Source organism: Pyrus communis, chromosome 14 (genome assembly GCF_041283825.1).
Source record: "Pyrus communis isolate YQ-2024b chromosome 14, ASM4128382v1, whole genome shotgun sequence".
Lineage (NCBI taxonomy): Eukaryota > Viridiplantae > Streptophyta > Magnoliopsida > Rosales > Rosaceae > Pyrus > Pyrus communis.
The window spans coordinates 12401394-12417721 of NC_142578.1; the positions used below are offsets into that span (position 1 = coordinate 12401394).

The 16328-nt window shown below is 36.2% G+C and overlaps 1 protein-coding gene and 1 long non-coding RNA gene across 3 annotated transcripts; both read left to right on the forward strand.

Moving 5' to 3' along the window:
* Positions 1-6058: 6058 nt before the first annotated feature.
* On the forward strand, positions 6059-9833 carry LOC137711982 (remorin-like). Its single transcript, XM_068451130.2, has 5 exons — positions 6059-6318; positions 7453-7476; positions 7607-7676; positions 7841-7922; positions 9221-9833. The coding sequence occupies exons 1-5, from the start codon at positions 6258-6260 to the stop codon at positions 9419-9421; spliced, it is 438 nt and encodes a 145-aa protein (XP_068307231.1). The 5' UTR covers positions 6059-6257; the 3' UTR covers positions 9422-9833.
* Positions 9834-10731: 898 nt separating this feature from the next.
* On the forward strand, positions 10732-11785 carry LOC148691249 (uncharacterized). Of its 2 annotated transcripts, none has more exons than XR_015955446.1 (2): positions 10732-11304; positions 11398-11785. It is a non-coding gene; the product is annotated as an uncharacterized LOC148691249 (long non-coding RNA). The 2 variants fall into 2 exon arrangements; XR_015955445.1 differs by having other exon boundaries at positions 11408-11785.
* Positions 11786-16328: the final 4543 nt, after the last annotated feature.

Genomic DNA, 16328 nt, shown 5'->3' on the forward strand with positions numbered 1-16328 from the left:
TTAGGCTTAAGTCTCTCAAGGTTGTAGCAATAGTTTGAGTTCCTTCCTTCAAGCATGTTACAAAAATTGATTTTTTTTTTCCTTTTGTGATTACATGTGAATTCGTAAACGACAACTACAACTAATCATAAACCTCAAAGAACTCAAACTTCCATCCATGTTTGTAACTTTCTTTAACATTCATGCAATTAAAAACCAAATCATCATCATTGTGTTGGAAAGTACCCTAAGACACAAACAAACAAACAAAAACAACTCTTTTTGGGTTTTTCAAAACTGTTTTCGATTTTTTTTTAAATTTTCATAATTTCTGTTTAAGACACATTAAAACACTTCAAAACACCCTAAAAATACTTAAAACAGTGAGTAACAATATTAGAAGTGATAGGTGAATAAATCCCACGAAAATCATGCAAAAACAGCTTAAAAATAGCTTGTTTACCCCCCCTCACCACACTTAAACCAAACATTGTCCTCAATGTTTCAAACAAAGACCCACACAAAAGTCATCAAAACAACACAACTAACAAACACAACTATCATAGCAAAGTAAAAGCAATAAAGAGTAGGGTTTAGGAACGCAAATCTGGTTGTGGATTGTTAGAGATTCCTAGGTCTTCTTTATTTGAATGCATGAGTTGCCTCCCAAGAAGCGCTTGCTTTAATGTCTTCCAGCCGGACGATACCTCCTTTTAAGCTCCATTAGTGCTCACGGCATGGAGGGCTACATCCTCCACGACATGCTCCTCAAAATACTCATAATAAGGCTCAATGAATGGAAGGGGATAATGATCCTCCCTGATTGTGGTGTTGAGCTTCCTAAATTCAAAGTGAACTTTCTCACCACCTTGATTTCGATTGGGAACCTGTATCAAAGAAGGTAACAACCTATTAGTTGAAATGGGAATTGGAATTGGGATTGGAGACTTACAAACATATTGTGATGGATGCTAAAAAGTGGCAGCACTGTCGACAAAATCACTAGTGGTGCTCTAGGCCAGATTGGGTGTTTTTAGGGCAGCCACTCCAATTCCTTCTTCGATGGTGGTTATAGATGCATTCTTCTTAATAGGTGTTGATCGTTCCTGCCCTACATCTTTATTCACATCAATGACAAAACAAGGGTGAACATCATTAGGATTCTTAATAGATTCAGAAACATTGAATTTAATTATATCACCACCAAACTCCATTGTTAATGCTCCCTTGGCCACATCAATTTTGGTTTAGGCTGTTTTCATGAATGGCCTTCCAAGTAGGAGTGGCAATGGTGGAGAATGAGCCGAATCTTCCATTTCAAGCACATAAAAATTAGCCGGAAAGATTAAATGATCAACCTGCACCAAAACATCTTCCAAAACTCCTTTTGGATATGCATTAGAACGATCGGCTAATTGAATAATAACTCCATCATTTTTAAGCTCTCCTAAGTTCATAGATGCATAAATAGAGTAAGGCATGACATTAATGGATGCACCTAAGTCTAACATAGCATGTTCAAACCCTGTATTTCCAATTACACAAGGGATAGTGAAACTACCTGGATCTTTGCATTTAGGAGGCAATTTCCTTTGCAACATTGCAGAGACATTTTCACTTACATATACCACTTCCTTGTTCGAAATCCTTTTCCTTGTTGTGCAAAGTTCTTTCAAGAATTTGGCATACTTTGGAACTTGTTTGATTGCATCAAGGAGAGGGATATTGACTTGCACATTTCTAAATGTCTCAAGAATGTCCTTGTCACTCTCTTCTTTCTTTGATTGCAAAAATCTGTGAGGGAAAGGCACATTTGGTGGAATAACATTAGAAACAATTGAATTTAGACCTAACTTACCTTTGTTGGACGTCATAGGAGATTTAAGTGTCTGCAGCAAAGGTTGCTCCACCCTTGTCGTGGCTTTGCCTTTGTCCTCTTCCTCTTGCAGCAACTTTTTATCCTCCTTTTGGCTTGAATTGGGTGGTTGTGGGGTGGTTCCAACTTCCTTGCCACTTCTTAACGTGATAGCATTGACGGTTTCAAATCCTCCTCTTGGATTCACAATGGTTGAACTAGGCAGTTTTCCTTGTTCTCTAAACTGCCCCATGAATTTTGCCTTTTGCCCCATTTGCTTCTCCAATTCATCCACCTTTTTAGCTTGATTTTGTACTCCTTGCGTCAAAGAGGTGAGTAATTGAATAACTTTATCATTGTCCAAAGATGTACCTGAGTTTGGTTGAATCGGAGGTGGTTGAGGTTGCATTGGTGCATATGGCCTTTGAAAAATCCCAGGGGGTGGTGGACGAAATCCTTCTTGTTGTTAAGGTTGTTAAGGCGCCCTCCACTTCATGTTTGGATGATCTCTCCATCCAGGATTGTAAGTGTTTGCGTATGGATCATATTTGGGTTGATTTTGGCCTTCAAAATCCCACAGCATAGGCACTCTCCCATCCTCCATTCTCTATCAATTGAGGACATTGCTCAGAGGGGTGTCCTTGCATGGTGCACACACCATATACACTTGCTTTTTGCACTTTGGATCCATCAACAACCTGTGACATAAAAACAGTGAGATTAAAAATTGAGATTGAATTTCAGAAATTGCACTTACCTAATTCACTTTTGTAATAGCTGTCCCTTATGCAAGAAGTCTAGGTTACCTTTTTCAAGAGCTCAATGTAATTCAACTTCTCCTCTACAATTAATCCACACTGATATTTAGGGTCCAGCTCATCTATCTTCGATTTCTGGTTTCAAGTATTACATTATTTTCATTGATGATTGGTCTCGATTTTGTTGGTTATATCCTTTAAAATTAAAATTTGATGCCTTTAAAGCTTTTCAGAATTTTAAACTACAAGTTGAAAATCAATTTGATCAAAAGATCAAAGCTATTCGATGTGGTAATGGGGGAAGGGGGAGAATATACAAGCAATGCTTTTAAGTATTTTCTCACATCTCATGGAATAACATAACAATTTTGTTGCCCACACACACTTGAGCAAAACGGTTTAGTGGAGAGGAACAATAGACACATTATTGAGCTTACTAGAACTCTATTTGCTCAATCAAATCTTCCTCTCCAATATTAGGTAGAAGTGCTACAAACTTCGGTGTATCTCATCAATAGAACACCATCTTCTACTCTTAAATTTGTAGCACCACTTCAAAAACTATTTCATTGCCCACCTGACTATTCATTCTTAAAGGTGTATGGTTGCACTTGTTATCCATGGCTAAGACCCTACTCCAAACACAAGTTTTCTTTTTCGAAGTAAAAAATGTGTATCTATTGGATATGGACTTCAAAAAAAAGGATATAGATGCTTGGATCTTGTCACAGGTAATGTCTACATTTCCTGAAATGTACCATTTGATTTTGATGAAGAAACCTTTCCATTTCAATAATTACATTCCTCTTCACCACCTGTTCAAGAATCCCACAGACAATAATTGCCTTTTTTTTACCTGATCCTCCCCACCCTCCACCTCACATGCCATCAACCACAACCTTATTACCTTCACAGTCGTCCCCACCAATATCATATTCACCTCCTCACAGCCCCTTTATCACAAATCCCAACCAAACATCACACACTCATATGCCAAATATAACCTTTTCACTTTTCTCTTCACCCACATCACCACAAAATACAACCCATGGCTCCACATCTCCTCAATCTCCCTCCGGACCCACTACCCATTCCAGTAATCAAAACCTTTCCTTACCACTTCATATTTCACCTGATCCACCACCTCTCACTCTTCCACCAACCACTACCAACATTCATCCCATGCAAACCCGTTCCAAGTCTGGTATATATAAGCCCAAAATTCTATCTACTTGCCATCCCTTTTCTAGTGCCTTATCCACTACTCTCCAAATACCTACTTCCACCATCTTCAAACAAGCTTCTTTGGATCCTCATTGGCAAGCAGCAATGGCTGCAGAAATCAAAGCGCTCAAGTCCACAAGCACCTGGACGTTTGTCCCACCACCTCATTCTCACAACACTATTGGATCTAAATGGGTGTATTGAATCAAATACAAGGCTTGGATCGATATAAAGCATGCCTTGTATCTAAAGGGTTTCTTCAACAACATGGTATTGACTACCATGAAACATTCGGTCTGATAGCTAAACCAACAACTATCAGACTCATTTTATCACTTGATGTCCAGTTCAATTGGGAGATTACTCAATTGGATGTCTCCAATGCCTTCCTTCATGGTACGCTTCATGAAGATGTGTACATGGCACAACCTCAACGTTTTATTGACCTTCATAAACCTCATTTTGTGTGCAAACTTAACAAGTCTCCATATGGTCTCAAACAAGCTCTGCGAGCTAGGTACGAGGAGCTCTATCGTTGTCTTCTAGCTCTTGGATTCTGCTCCTCTATAGCAGATCATTCTCTCTTTGTCAAGGCTGATCACTCACTCACTTTTATACTTGTTTACGTTGATGATATTCTAATCACAGGAAACTCTTCTTCTCATTTTGAATCTTTGATCAACAAGCTTAGTACTCAATTTGCTATGAAAAATGTTGGCCTACTGCATTTTTTTCTTGGTATTCAAGCTCATCGAACTGTTGACACGCTCTTCTTGTGTCAAACCAAGTATGATCAGGACCTCCTAACAAAATCTAACATGCTTGATTCGAAACCATGTGCATCACCTTCATCTGCTTCCAACCTTGCTTCCTACAATAATGAATTGCTTCAAGATCCTACCATGTACAGATCATTGGTTGGTGCTTTGCAATACCTTACATGGACAAGGCCTGACATTGCCTTTTCTGTTAATCAAGTTTGTCAACATCTTCAAAATCCCAGAACAACTCATTTCATAGTTGTTAAGCGGATTCTTCGTTATCTCAAAGGGACACCAGATCATGGACTTCTTCTCACCAAAGGCTCTACAAATATTACTGCTTTTTCGAACGCTAACTGGGCCGACATTCTACATTTGGCTTCTGCATATTCTTTGGCAACAATCTCATTTCATGGAGTGCCAGAAAGCAACCAACCGTCACTCAGTCTTCCACGGAAAGTGAGTACCGTTATCTAGCCCAAACAACTGCTGAAGTATCATGGATTTGCTACCTTCTCCATGACCTTCGCTTCTATCTCCATAATCCCCTGCTGCTCTTATGTGACAATCAAAGTGTTCTTGCTCTTGCTGCCAATCCTATTTTTCACGCAAGAACGAAGCATATCGAGATCGACTATCATTACATTCGTGAATTGGTCATAAACAAGTTAGCTGTTGTATCATATGTAACCTCTCACAATCAGCTTGTTGATGTATTCACTAAAAGTTTGCCCACAACTCGTTTCAAGCTGCTTAGTTCCAAGCTAACTGCTCAATCCCCGCAGCTTAGCTTGAGGGGGGATATTAACCATAGTCCAGTGAATAGAGCCCATGGTGCTACACCTTGCCAAGACACCTGTTCAATTGATCAACACACCCAACACTCACCTAGAACCATCTCAACGGTACATTGACAGCAAGGCTTGGACAGCTGTGCATAGATAAGGATGAGCAAGAAGAATATTCTTCTAGGGTTTCAAATGCAGCCATGTATATAAATACTGTTGTTTTCACTCTTTATCTTTTAAGGTTTCAAGGTCTGCCATTTCCCTTACTTCTCTTACAAATAGCTTGTAATATTTTTCATACCCTTTTCAATATACAAAGATGATTCTTACTCTCAGCTTTGCATTTCATCAGGTCTCAATCTTATATCTTGGAGCTCATCTAAACAACTTACGGTTTCTCGTTCCAGCCCCGAATCGGAATACTGTGCTCTTGCTCATGCGTGTGCGGAATCCATCTACTTATGTTTAGAGACTTTCTACATTTAATTCCACCTATTGGAAATGCGCAAAGAATGCTAAATAATTCCATCTACCAAGAGTCCAAAATTTAGGAAAACGCAATTTTTGGAGTTTGCATTTACCTCCAGAAGAAGTTGGTGGTTCAGATTAATTTTAGGTCTCTTAATTTCAAACTAAATATTCTAAATTGTTTTCTTATTATCTTCTCTCAGATCACCCATAACAAAAGAAGAAGAGAATGAAAGCAGAGCTAATGATGAAGCGCCTGAGAAATTATTTTCTTAGGCCGTCGGGTTTCTCTTCATTGTTTCTCTGATCTAAATTAATTTACTACAAAGGTGGGTAACACACATTGGGGTGCATTTAACTTTTAAGTTTATAGCACACTCTTTAGAAGACGACCCATAATCTGGTTGCCTTGGCCAAAATCTCCATGGCGAGCCCAGCGCCAACAACACCTGAAAAAGAAAAGGATGTTCCTGCAAAAGTTGAAAGTAATCTCTCTCTCTCTCTCTCTCTCTCTCTCTCTCTCTCTCTCTCTCTCATATTCAATGCTTAAGGTGTTTTAGCGGTTAGATTTGATTTTCATAACAGTTTGAATAATTTATTTTTAATTTCAATCGTTCATTTACCGTATCACTTAATGCCACGAAGCATTGAAATTAGTTTTTCCTTATGCTCCTACTTTCTTAGAGATTTTTCTTATTATATTTCCTAATTTATGTATGAATGTTATAATGACGTTTGTCAAATAAAAAAAATAAGAATAAAAATAAAACATTGTATATTGGCCATCTGAGGAGAAATTCTTAATATGCCACTGTGTTATGTCCCTATACCTCAAATTTAAGTGGAAACCTAGAGTTACAAGTTTCTATAAACTTTTAAAGCTCCTGTGATGCAATGCAAAACCATTTGTTATATAGGTAGTTTCGAAACATTTCTATCTTTTCTTTTGCCCGTTTTAGTTTTTTATTGTAATTAAGAGTGAGTCTATATGATAAACAAGGGAAATAGATCAAGAATGATAAAAGTGGTAATAAAATTTAGGAATAAAACGTTAAACTATGTGTGTAGCTTTTTTTTTTTCTTTTCATTTCTACAATTTTTTTTCTCACTTTATTCTTCTTTTTCTTTTTTTTATGATCCGTCACGAGTCGGGTGGTTCATATACATGTAAGTTGGTATATGATAGCACTACATTAAGAAGTTGTTAAGAGTATCCATCCTACCTTGAGAAAGAAGGAACCTTGTATATGTTTATATAAGTAATTGATTTATATTTCATATCTTGCCAATTGGTTTTATGGTGAAACTCAACTACCTTCATAATATCAAAGCAGGTTGTTTGGCATGTAAAGCTCAATGGGACACGTGCTTCACATCATCTAATTCGTGTTGTTCACATGCTATGCTTGAAAATTTGTCACACATAGGGGGCATCTTGAGAGTATATTATTCCACATCGAAGAAAGAAATGACCTTGCATGTGCCCATAAATAATTGAACTGCTCCCTACATTGTCAATTAATTTTATAGTGGAACTTACTTCATTTAGTTGGTAGCTAGGTCCTCATGTATCATGAACACAACTTCTAATTATGGATTCTCTTTTTCTGTTTACGCAGAGGATGCAGGTTTAATTAGAAAAGGTAATTGGTCGGGCACACTTTGAAGTTTCTTATTTTATGCCTGCATTACGTAGTGATTTGATTATTTAATTAACAAACAGTTTATTCCCTCAACTTCGTACTTATATCATTTCTTGTGCTTGCACAACAGTTTTGTCAATCAAGTCATTGGGTTTAATCAAAGCATGGGAAGAAAGCGAGAAAACAAAAGTAGATAACAAGTAAAACGTTCAAAACCATTTCAGCTTTTTAGCACATTTGCTAAATTGATAGGAGAAACATGGCACATTTATACAACGTAATTAATATAGATTATTATCCATTCATTAACAGCTAAACTTTTAAAATCCATTGTTTAACTTAACTTGTTCAAATTGTTAAACAGAGCAAAGAAAAAGTTTTCTAATGTTGTGGCTTGGGAGCTAAGCAAGCAAGCAACCATTGATGCACGTCAAAAGAAATATGAGGTAATTGATAGGACTATTTTCAATTAGAGAAATTTCCCATACCATTTTCTTTATCATGCACATTCATATTTATTTTTTTGTCTCTTCACTTGTAAGTAAGAGGTCTTAGGTTCAATTCTCTCTAAAGGCAAGTTTGAACCATATTATTACTAGCCTATTGTGAGGCTAAATCTACCCTCTCCCCCTTCCCTTAGTGTAGATAATATCATTTGTTCAAAAAATATATATTTATTTTTGATCTTTGGATCAAATAAAGTAAATTTAATGGACATAAATAAACAGGCACATATAGAAGGAGAAAATTGTGTGCAAAAATTACTTCTCTTGAATTAGGATTGCACGGCACTGTGGTTACCCGTACGGTGTTAGAGATGCAACGTTAGTTATAGTAGTATTTGCCCACCGGGTGACAAAATTATAAGGTCTTCTTGGACAGACCATCTCATTCCTATGACCCACACATATAAATCTTATCTAACTTAAGTGGTGGTGATGCTCACTATCATATTAACTATCATTAAATGAATTTAAATTTCGAAATTTACATAATAAATAAGCATACTTATTAACGATAATCAATATAATGGTGGTATTCACTAACAGTTTAGATTAGTGAACAAAAACGCACTCAGGCACACCCGTTGCATTATGACCCCACTCACTTCTCTTTTGATCCCACCCAATGAATCTTGACCTGACACAACCCATTGTGCGGCCGCCCGCACCAAAAGTCTCTAATATCGGGTGCCAACTGCCCAACCCTACTTTTGGATTGAACACATATTTAAAAGCTTGTTAGCCACCAAATGATCTAACTTATGAGAATATTTCATTTTTTTTAAAGGAAGACGATAAATTATTGACTTGAAACTGAAGGGTACATCATATCTTGAATGAGGAGATTCTGAATAAGATCAGGAGATCCTCGAACCAAACTATCACATTGCAAATTGAAGTAGCAAACTGAGCCAATCTACGAGCTATTCCATTACATGTTCTAGAGACGTGTAGAAACTTAGTAGGGTGTAGAGTTTTCGCAATCTGAAAAGCATCCTCTCCTAATAAACCCTAAACCACATCAGATATGAATACATAACATAACAAATGAAATTTAATGCCACATCAGTTGGAACTCGAGATATTCAAAATAGAAAATTAGTTTCTTTTTAAGTACATAATTAAGTCTTCTTTTGAGTTTTGAGGTTTTATATATGCTTCATTATATCTCAGTAGTATATATATTAACTACGAAGGCTGCTGATTACCGTTGCTTTCTAAATATGTCTAATGTTTGACAGCAAAAGCTAGAAAAGAAGAAGGCTTTGTACGTTGAAAAGATGCAAAACAAACTAGCTGAAATCCATAAGACAGCAGAAGAGAAGAGGGCGATGGTTGTAGAGGGGAAAAGGATAGAACGTAATAAGGTGGACAAGAAGGCTGATGATTTCCGTGAGGTAGGGCTTGTACCAAAGAAAATCCTACCATGTTTTAACTATTGAATCAATTTTTAGTTTCCTAAGAGGAGTTCCACCCGTTTTAAGAGGGCAAGGGCTAGAGCAAGTGAATTGCTCTTGCTATTCACTTTGAACAGTATTTGCATCTATGCAACTCCACCCATTGAACAAAGGTAAAGGTAATGACGATTACTATTCACAAATTATTTGTTTTATGCCTTGTAAATGTGTTTAAGTGTGAACTTTGTAAGTTTTTTCTTTGAAAATAAACTCCATATTTAACTCCAATTTCAAAGGAAGAGCAAAGCATAGCATTACAACATAGTACGATATTAAAATAATATTATTCTCAGTTGCCTACAACCTAGGGCATCCAAGGCATGGTGCTAGGGCTCCAATGTATAGTACAATTTTGTATTTCGGAGTATGCTCTAGAAGGTTCCAACATTTGTGCTTAGTGAATCATTTGTTTTGGTTATGAAGATTGAACCACATTTGTGCTTGTAGTTACTGAAAAAAGAATTGTGAAACAACATAATAATTTAATTAATCAAATGATTACTTTTTAATCACCAAAAGGTCCAAATAAGAACATGTTAACTATATTTGAAATTTATTAATAGTAAAATGTTGTTACCTTATTGGCTAGATTATTGTCACTTCAATAAATTGCTTCTGCCTTTGTGAGGGGCTTCTTGCGAAGATTTCAACTCTTTATAATGTGGATGCTTGTACCTACTCGATAAGGATTGCTTGGTCTGGGATTTGCTTTGAATCTGCTCGACAAATTGTGCATGAATCTTCTTCCACATTTGTTGCACCACTTGCCCTCTTCAATTTGGCCCGCGGAGGTGGTTTTTGAATTAAAGGGCATGTTTTAAGCCCTTACCCTTGCTATCTATCCGGAGTTGTTTCGGTTGTATGCCACGAGGTCCCTATGGACAAGGGGACAAGTGAATCATCATCAATGCTTGAAGATGCCCTAATACTAGTTTATTTTAGCATAGAACATGTGACAATGATATAGTATTAGGCATAACAGTTATGTGTTACACCCTATACCTTCAAATATTGTATTTTATTCTCGAACCATGTGAATTGACCAAATTGCCCTTGGATAGGTGTCTTGAGAAATTTTCAAGCCTTGACTCAAACTTTAATTTCTTATACTTTTTTAGTCTTCGTAAATATTCATGTCATTCGAATGTGAGATCGAAAGTAAAATTTAAATCAACATGAGGGTCAATTTGTAAATTTACAACTATGAAAGGACAAATTTGTAATTTCACTTTATATATTTTAAAGTGGGGTTATACCCACTCTCGGCCTCTCTTCCCTCACTTCATGTTGCCCTCTCTATCTAAACTATCTCCCTCTCTGCAACTCACACTCTCTAGCACCAAGAGAAAACCCTCACCACTCACGATTCCGACCAAAACTCAACCCCAATACTGTACATTTGGAATCCTTGAGACCTAGGGAGTTCGAATATGGTCATGCATGCATCAACGGGCATCATAGAGTGCTCTGCCATTGAAGCCGATAGCCCAAGCACTTAAACTTGAACCCAGGTAAGGTTCTCTATCTTATCTTCGAATCCCTGAGTTATTTTCATGTATGTGATGTGATGTGATTTTGTTGGTGAATGCGAGGGTTTAAACATCTATTATTCCTTTGTGCATGCATCCCTGCACCGAAGATGAACTTCGGTGAAAAACCGTTGAGTTCGAAGCCACCTGGGGTGACATTCTCTGTGTCTTAATTCGTGTGGCCTTGAGGATGAAATGTAGGTGCTTTCAAGTTGAGATCGAAGACCCTACCTGTGCATGCACTGTGTTTCCTTTTTCCAAAATCCGGCGAGCTACTTAAAGCCAAACTCGTCGAATCCCAGGTGGATTGGACCTCTCCTTTTCCTAAAATAGCATTAGGTAAGTTTCTGAGCTTCTTTGGACTTAGATTAATGAATTTTGGTTAAGAAATACGTTGAATTCGAGCTTGGGGAGGTCTTAATCGATTTCTAGAATTTAATAGCAGTTTCTGGCGACGAACGGTGCTGAACGGCAATGGACGGCGGTGAAAAGCGATGGCCACCGTTAGAATTGACGACGCGGACTGCTATTCTATTAGAGTTAACAGAATCAACTAAAGGTATATTCTGTTAACCCTTATAATATTCTCCCACGACCGGCGCGTGGCACCAACAACAACGAGTGTGACGCATACTCACCAAACAGCGATGGCTCGTGGTGGCGCGTGGCCGGAGCATAACGCTGTGTGGTGGCACGTGCATGACCCGAGACTTTAGGGTTTTTTTTGTGTTCTGAGTCACGTGGTGTCCTCCATTTGTGCAAATTCAAAGCCTAAATGAAAGCTATGGATTAATTTTCATAAATTGACTATTAAAGCTCATTTTAAGCTATATGTCAAATTCACAGGTTTAGTATAGATTAAAAAGGAACCAGGCAAGGAGCTTAACAAGGAAAGACGCTCTGCTTACCTGTGAGTGACCCATTTGAAAACTAATTGTTTTTAAATAAACTATTATTATATGTTGATGCATATTAATATTATTGTTACACTACTACAAAAGAGGCTGTCATTGGCGGTGTAAAAACCAACAATAAAACCCATTTACTGTCGGATTTTTGGTAAAAATCCGACATAAAGTTGTGCAATGTTGGCTAGGTGAAGCGACACCATTGCCACCGTCACCAAAAGGGTATTGATGTCGGTTAGTCCCTTTAATCCGCCACCAAGAAGCAAAGTAATATAAAATAAAGAAGAACAACAGCGTCGCTTAAAAGCGACATCCAACATTACATCGATTAGAAGCGACGTTAAGTTTTGACATGATGGTGGTTCTAAGCGACGTCAAGCAACAATTAAAGAATTAAAATATCAAACCTACTGTTGGTCCTAACCGACATGACGTAAAAGTTAAACAAATAAAATACTCAAACTACTGTCGGTTTTAACCGACATTACATAACATATGGATACATAAAATAATTATTATGTTGTCGTTCATAAGCGACACCAAATATATTAATAATATTTAAATAAATCTTTTTCTGTTTTTAATTAATAATAATTAAAAAAATTATATAAAAATAAATCCCACCATATGTCAATGAAAAAACAAACAATTTTAAGTAAACTTCGTATTAAAAATAAAATTTCTACCAACTATATATTAAATTTAGAATTAACCACAATTCCTAAAAATGTACAACCCATACAAATTCTTCCTAAACTCTTGCAAAAGATATTGAACCGGTTGTGTGGTTCATAGTTTTCAACTGCCGATTATGCTTATTTTTTTGGGCAATCTCCTGAAAAATAAAAGAATTTATTAGACAAATTTCAAGGTATAATAAAATAAATCATGAAACGTTTACCTTTGTTTTTTTCTTTATTCCAATATGCCACCATCGGAATATTTCTGTAGTCTTTAATCTCTACCGCTACATGTTTCTAAAACGCACTAAAATTATCACTAATGCATTTTCTAGACGAATCAAACGAACAAGGCTGTTCTTTCCAATTTGGAATTGAGGGTCCACATCTTGATCCTTATAAATACAGAAAAAATAATTAAAAACCAAGAAACAAAAATAAATTAGAATACAAAATAGAAACTAAAATTAATAATCATAATAATTTAAAAATGAACCACCTTCGAGCTCTTCCTCTTCGAATTGGAGTTCCTCAGAATGTTGATCTTCAAAATGGTGATCCATAGAAAATTGGGAAAGAGAAGAGGAAAAACAAAAAAGGAGGAAGAAGGGGACACACGGATGAAATGAGGAAGGAGAAGAAGAAAGACTAAAATTGGGGGAGAAATGAAAGCACGGATGAAATGGGAAAAAGAGGGGTTTAAATATGGGTACTTAGTTGGGGTTGGCTTATATCGACATTGATTGACTGACGTCGAATTAAATGTAAATGGCATCAGTTTTAACTGACGCCAACCTGACACTCTTTACTAATATTCACACCGAGTCAAATGAACCAATCAACTTTCTGACACTCTTTATTGAAATTACAGTGTCGGTTTAAATTAATGTTGGTGTCGATCTTAATCGACACCACCTTCTGACACACTTTTTGGAATTTATGTAGCGTCGGTTTGATGAAACTTACGTCAAATTAAAAGATGATAATGTCGGTTAAAACCGACACTAAGTCTGAGAATACATTTCCTCTACAAAACAAGTGGGAAACTTCCCACCTAATATTTCAAATTATCCATCCATTTCCCGGCTAATGTTTATCCATCCATTTCAAATTATGTCATACAACATTTTAAGATTTTAATAAACAAAATTTAGCTTGAATAAAATATGTAATAAAAACCATAAATATAATTTTATTATAAAATACCATCACATACTAATTGAAACATAGTCTAATTAATACTTAAAATATATAAAATAATTAATATCGGTTTTAAATTGAAGATCGAATTCATTCATAAATATAATTTTATTATAAAATATCGATTTTATAGTATCCACTAGTGTAAATATTTTAAATTAAAGATCGAATTCATTTATTATATTCATATAGGGTCAAGGAGTGTAGCTATAAAAAATAATCAAAATCGGAGTTAAAGTAACAGTAAAATCGTGATTTTTCGTTTTATAACCATCGAAAAGTTTTGTCTCGTTACCTTATCTCTGAATGTTTGCCTTTTTTTGCAATTTTTGGCGTATGCAATCTCAAAGTATATACAAACAAGTTTGACGGTTGGATCGTTGAAATTAGTTTCGTAGGATGCATATCCCATCAAAACGATAGATTTACTAACACTTAAAGTTTATTTATACTTTCATTAAGTATAACATAAGATTTTGTGGTATCTACTAGTGTAAATATTTTAAATTGAAGATCGAATTCATTCATTGTATTCATATAGAGTCAAGGAGTGTAGCTATAATTATATATATAATTATTATAGTTTTTAGGGGTATAAAATTGTTAAATTAATATACATAATTATATAATTATTATAGTATTTTTTTTTAGGGTTATAAAATTATAAAATTAATATTTTGCTTATCATGCATCATGTTACCTACGTGTATACCTGAACCAACCTGTTATCTTAACAGGTGCTTATCGGGTTACCCGATAACAACCCGATTCGTTATCTTATAGACCCGAACACCTGTTAATTTTGTGTCATATCGTGTAAGGGTTATCAAGTCATGTCAGGAATTGCCAGGCCTAGTGCAGCCAATCCATTTCTAGACTTTTCTATATCTAACAATGTTCCCACCACATTGTCACATACATTCTTCTCAATATGCATAACATCAAGATTGTGTCTAATCAACAGATGCCTCAAATGAAGAAGAGAAAACACGGGGAGGGTATCCACCACTCATCGCCTAAAACCGACACTGTTTTCAAAATATTTTAAAAAAATTAAAACCTATGTCGCCTACAACCGACACCAGCTTTGAAAATATTTCTTTAAACCGACGCTAACATTATGTCGGTGACAACCGACACCGGGTTTCAAAAATTTTAATAAAAATTAAAACCTATGTCAGGTACAACCGACACTATCTTTGAAAATATTTAAAAACTATCATTAGTGTCGCCCAGAAGCGACACCAATTGTCTTTTAACCGACGCTAACGTTATGTCGGTTAAAAGCGACACAATTTTTTTTTTTAATGTGACACTAGTATTAAAAATATTAAAATTAATGTCGGTTATAAGCAACATTAACAGTTTATGTCGGTTATAACCGACAGTAACTCCGACACCATATTATGTAGGTGTCAGAATGTCTTATCTGCCACTATGTTGTATAAAAGCGATACCACCCACCAACACAATAAGGTCCTTTTGTGGTAATGTTAGTCTTCGACGAGTCTTAAGTATGATTAGTTTAAATGATATTTTGAGACTATTGGTCATTTATTTTCATCACATGGTTATCATACATGTTATATAGCTAGCTACGGTTGTAGGTTTATTGCAGGTACTGATATTTCTAGTAGAGGTTTGATTCGCTAATAAAGGCTAGTCATCTATCAGGTAGATGCAATTTCACCTGCTTGCTATACAACTTGATTTACTTCGATTGCGTGATTGATATTATTTTCTTTGATATGACAAAGTTGTGATATGAATCAGGTTACTATTAAGGTAGTACTATATGTATATTATTTTCAAATGATTTTAACTAGATAAACTTGATCCACTCACCCTTTGTTTTTCAACCCCTTAGGACATAGCAAGAATAAAAAGATAACCCTGGGAGTGACGAGTGGACTTGGCAGTGATGCTTTCACCGTTGGATTTGGTGATGATTCCTTTACTACAATTTTATCTAGTTTGTAATAATCGCATAATCGTACTTTTGATTATGACTGCTGTTGACCCTAAAAACTACCAAGTTTACGTGGCGTGCAAGCCGAGTAACTAATGAGCTAATTATGTCATTTGGTTATGTGTAGGGCATGCCAACTCGATAGCCATGCTTGGCCGAGGAGTAAAATATGTTGATTTCGCGTTGAGCATGCTGCTGACTTCTTGATCTTGCAACTGTGGTCCAGGAAAGAACACGTCTCGGCCTTCGGGTTCTAAAGCTTGAAGACAAGGCTGCTAGTTCTGCGAAGTTCACAAATCGTCGGTGCCGGGTTCGGTCACAGTGATTATATTCGTGAGAGTATAAGCATTCTGAACTGGCACTAGACTATATGGGCACAAATACTCGAAAAAGATGTATGTCATTATGGTAAATATGGTTCGGCCGTCAAAATGTCGAACTCTAAAACTTACTTGCGAGTATCTAATCATAAAACAACTCGGCTTTCAATGTGCCGAGCCTAATAACTTGTAACATCTCACTTCGACGAGAAGACTAATAAGATGACTTCTACCAACAAGGACTCGAAAATGCCTATCGACCGAGACTTGGATAGGTAATCAGTCA

Excerpts from the sequence above, each read along its gene's own strand:
- LOC137711982 (XM_068451130.2), top strand. The coding sequence starts at position 6,258 with ATGGCGAGCCCAGCGCCAACAACACCTGAAAAAGAAAAGGATGTTCCT. Across the intron at positions 6,319-7,452 it reads TGTTCCTGCAAAAGTTGAAA|AGGATGCAGGTTTAATTAGA; the intron begins GTAATCTCTCTC and ends CTGTTTACGCAG. Across the intron at positions 7,923-9,220 it reads CACGTCAAAAGAAATATGAG|CAAAAGCTAGAAAAGAAGAA; the intron begins GTAATTGATAGG and ends AATGTTTGACAG.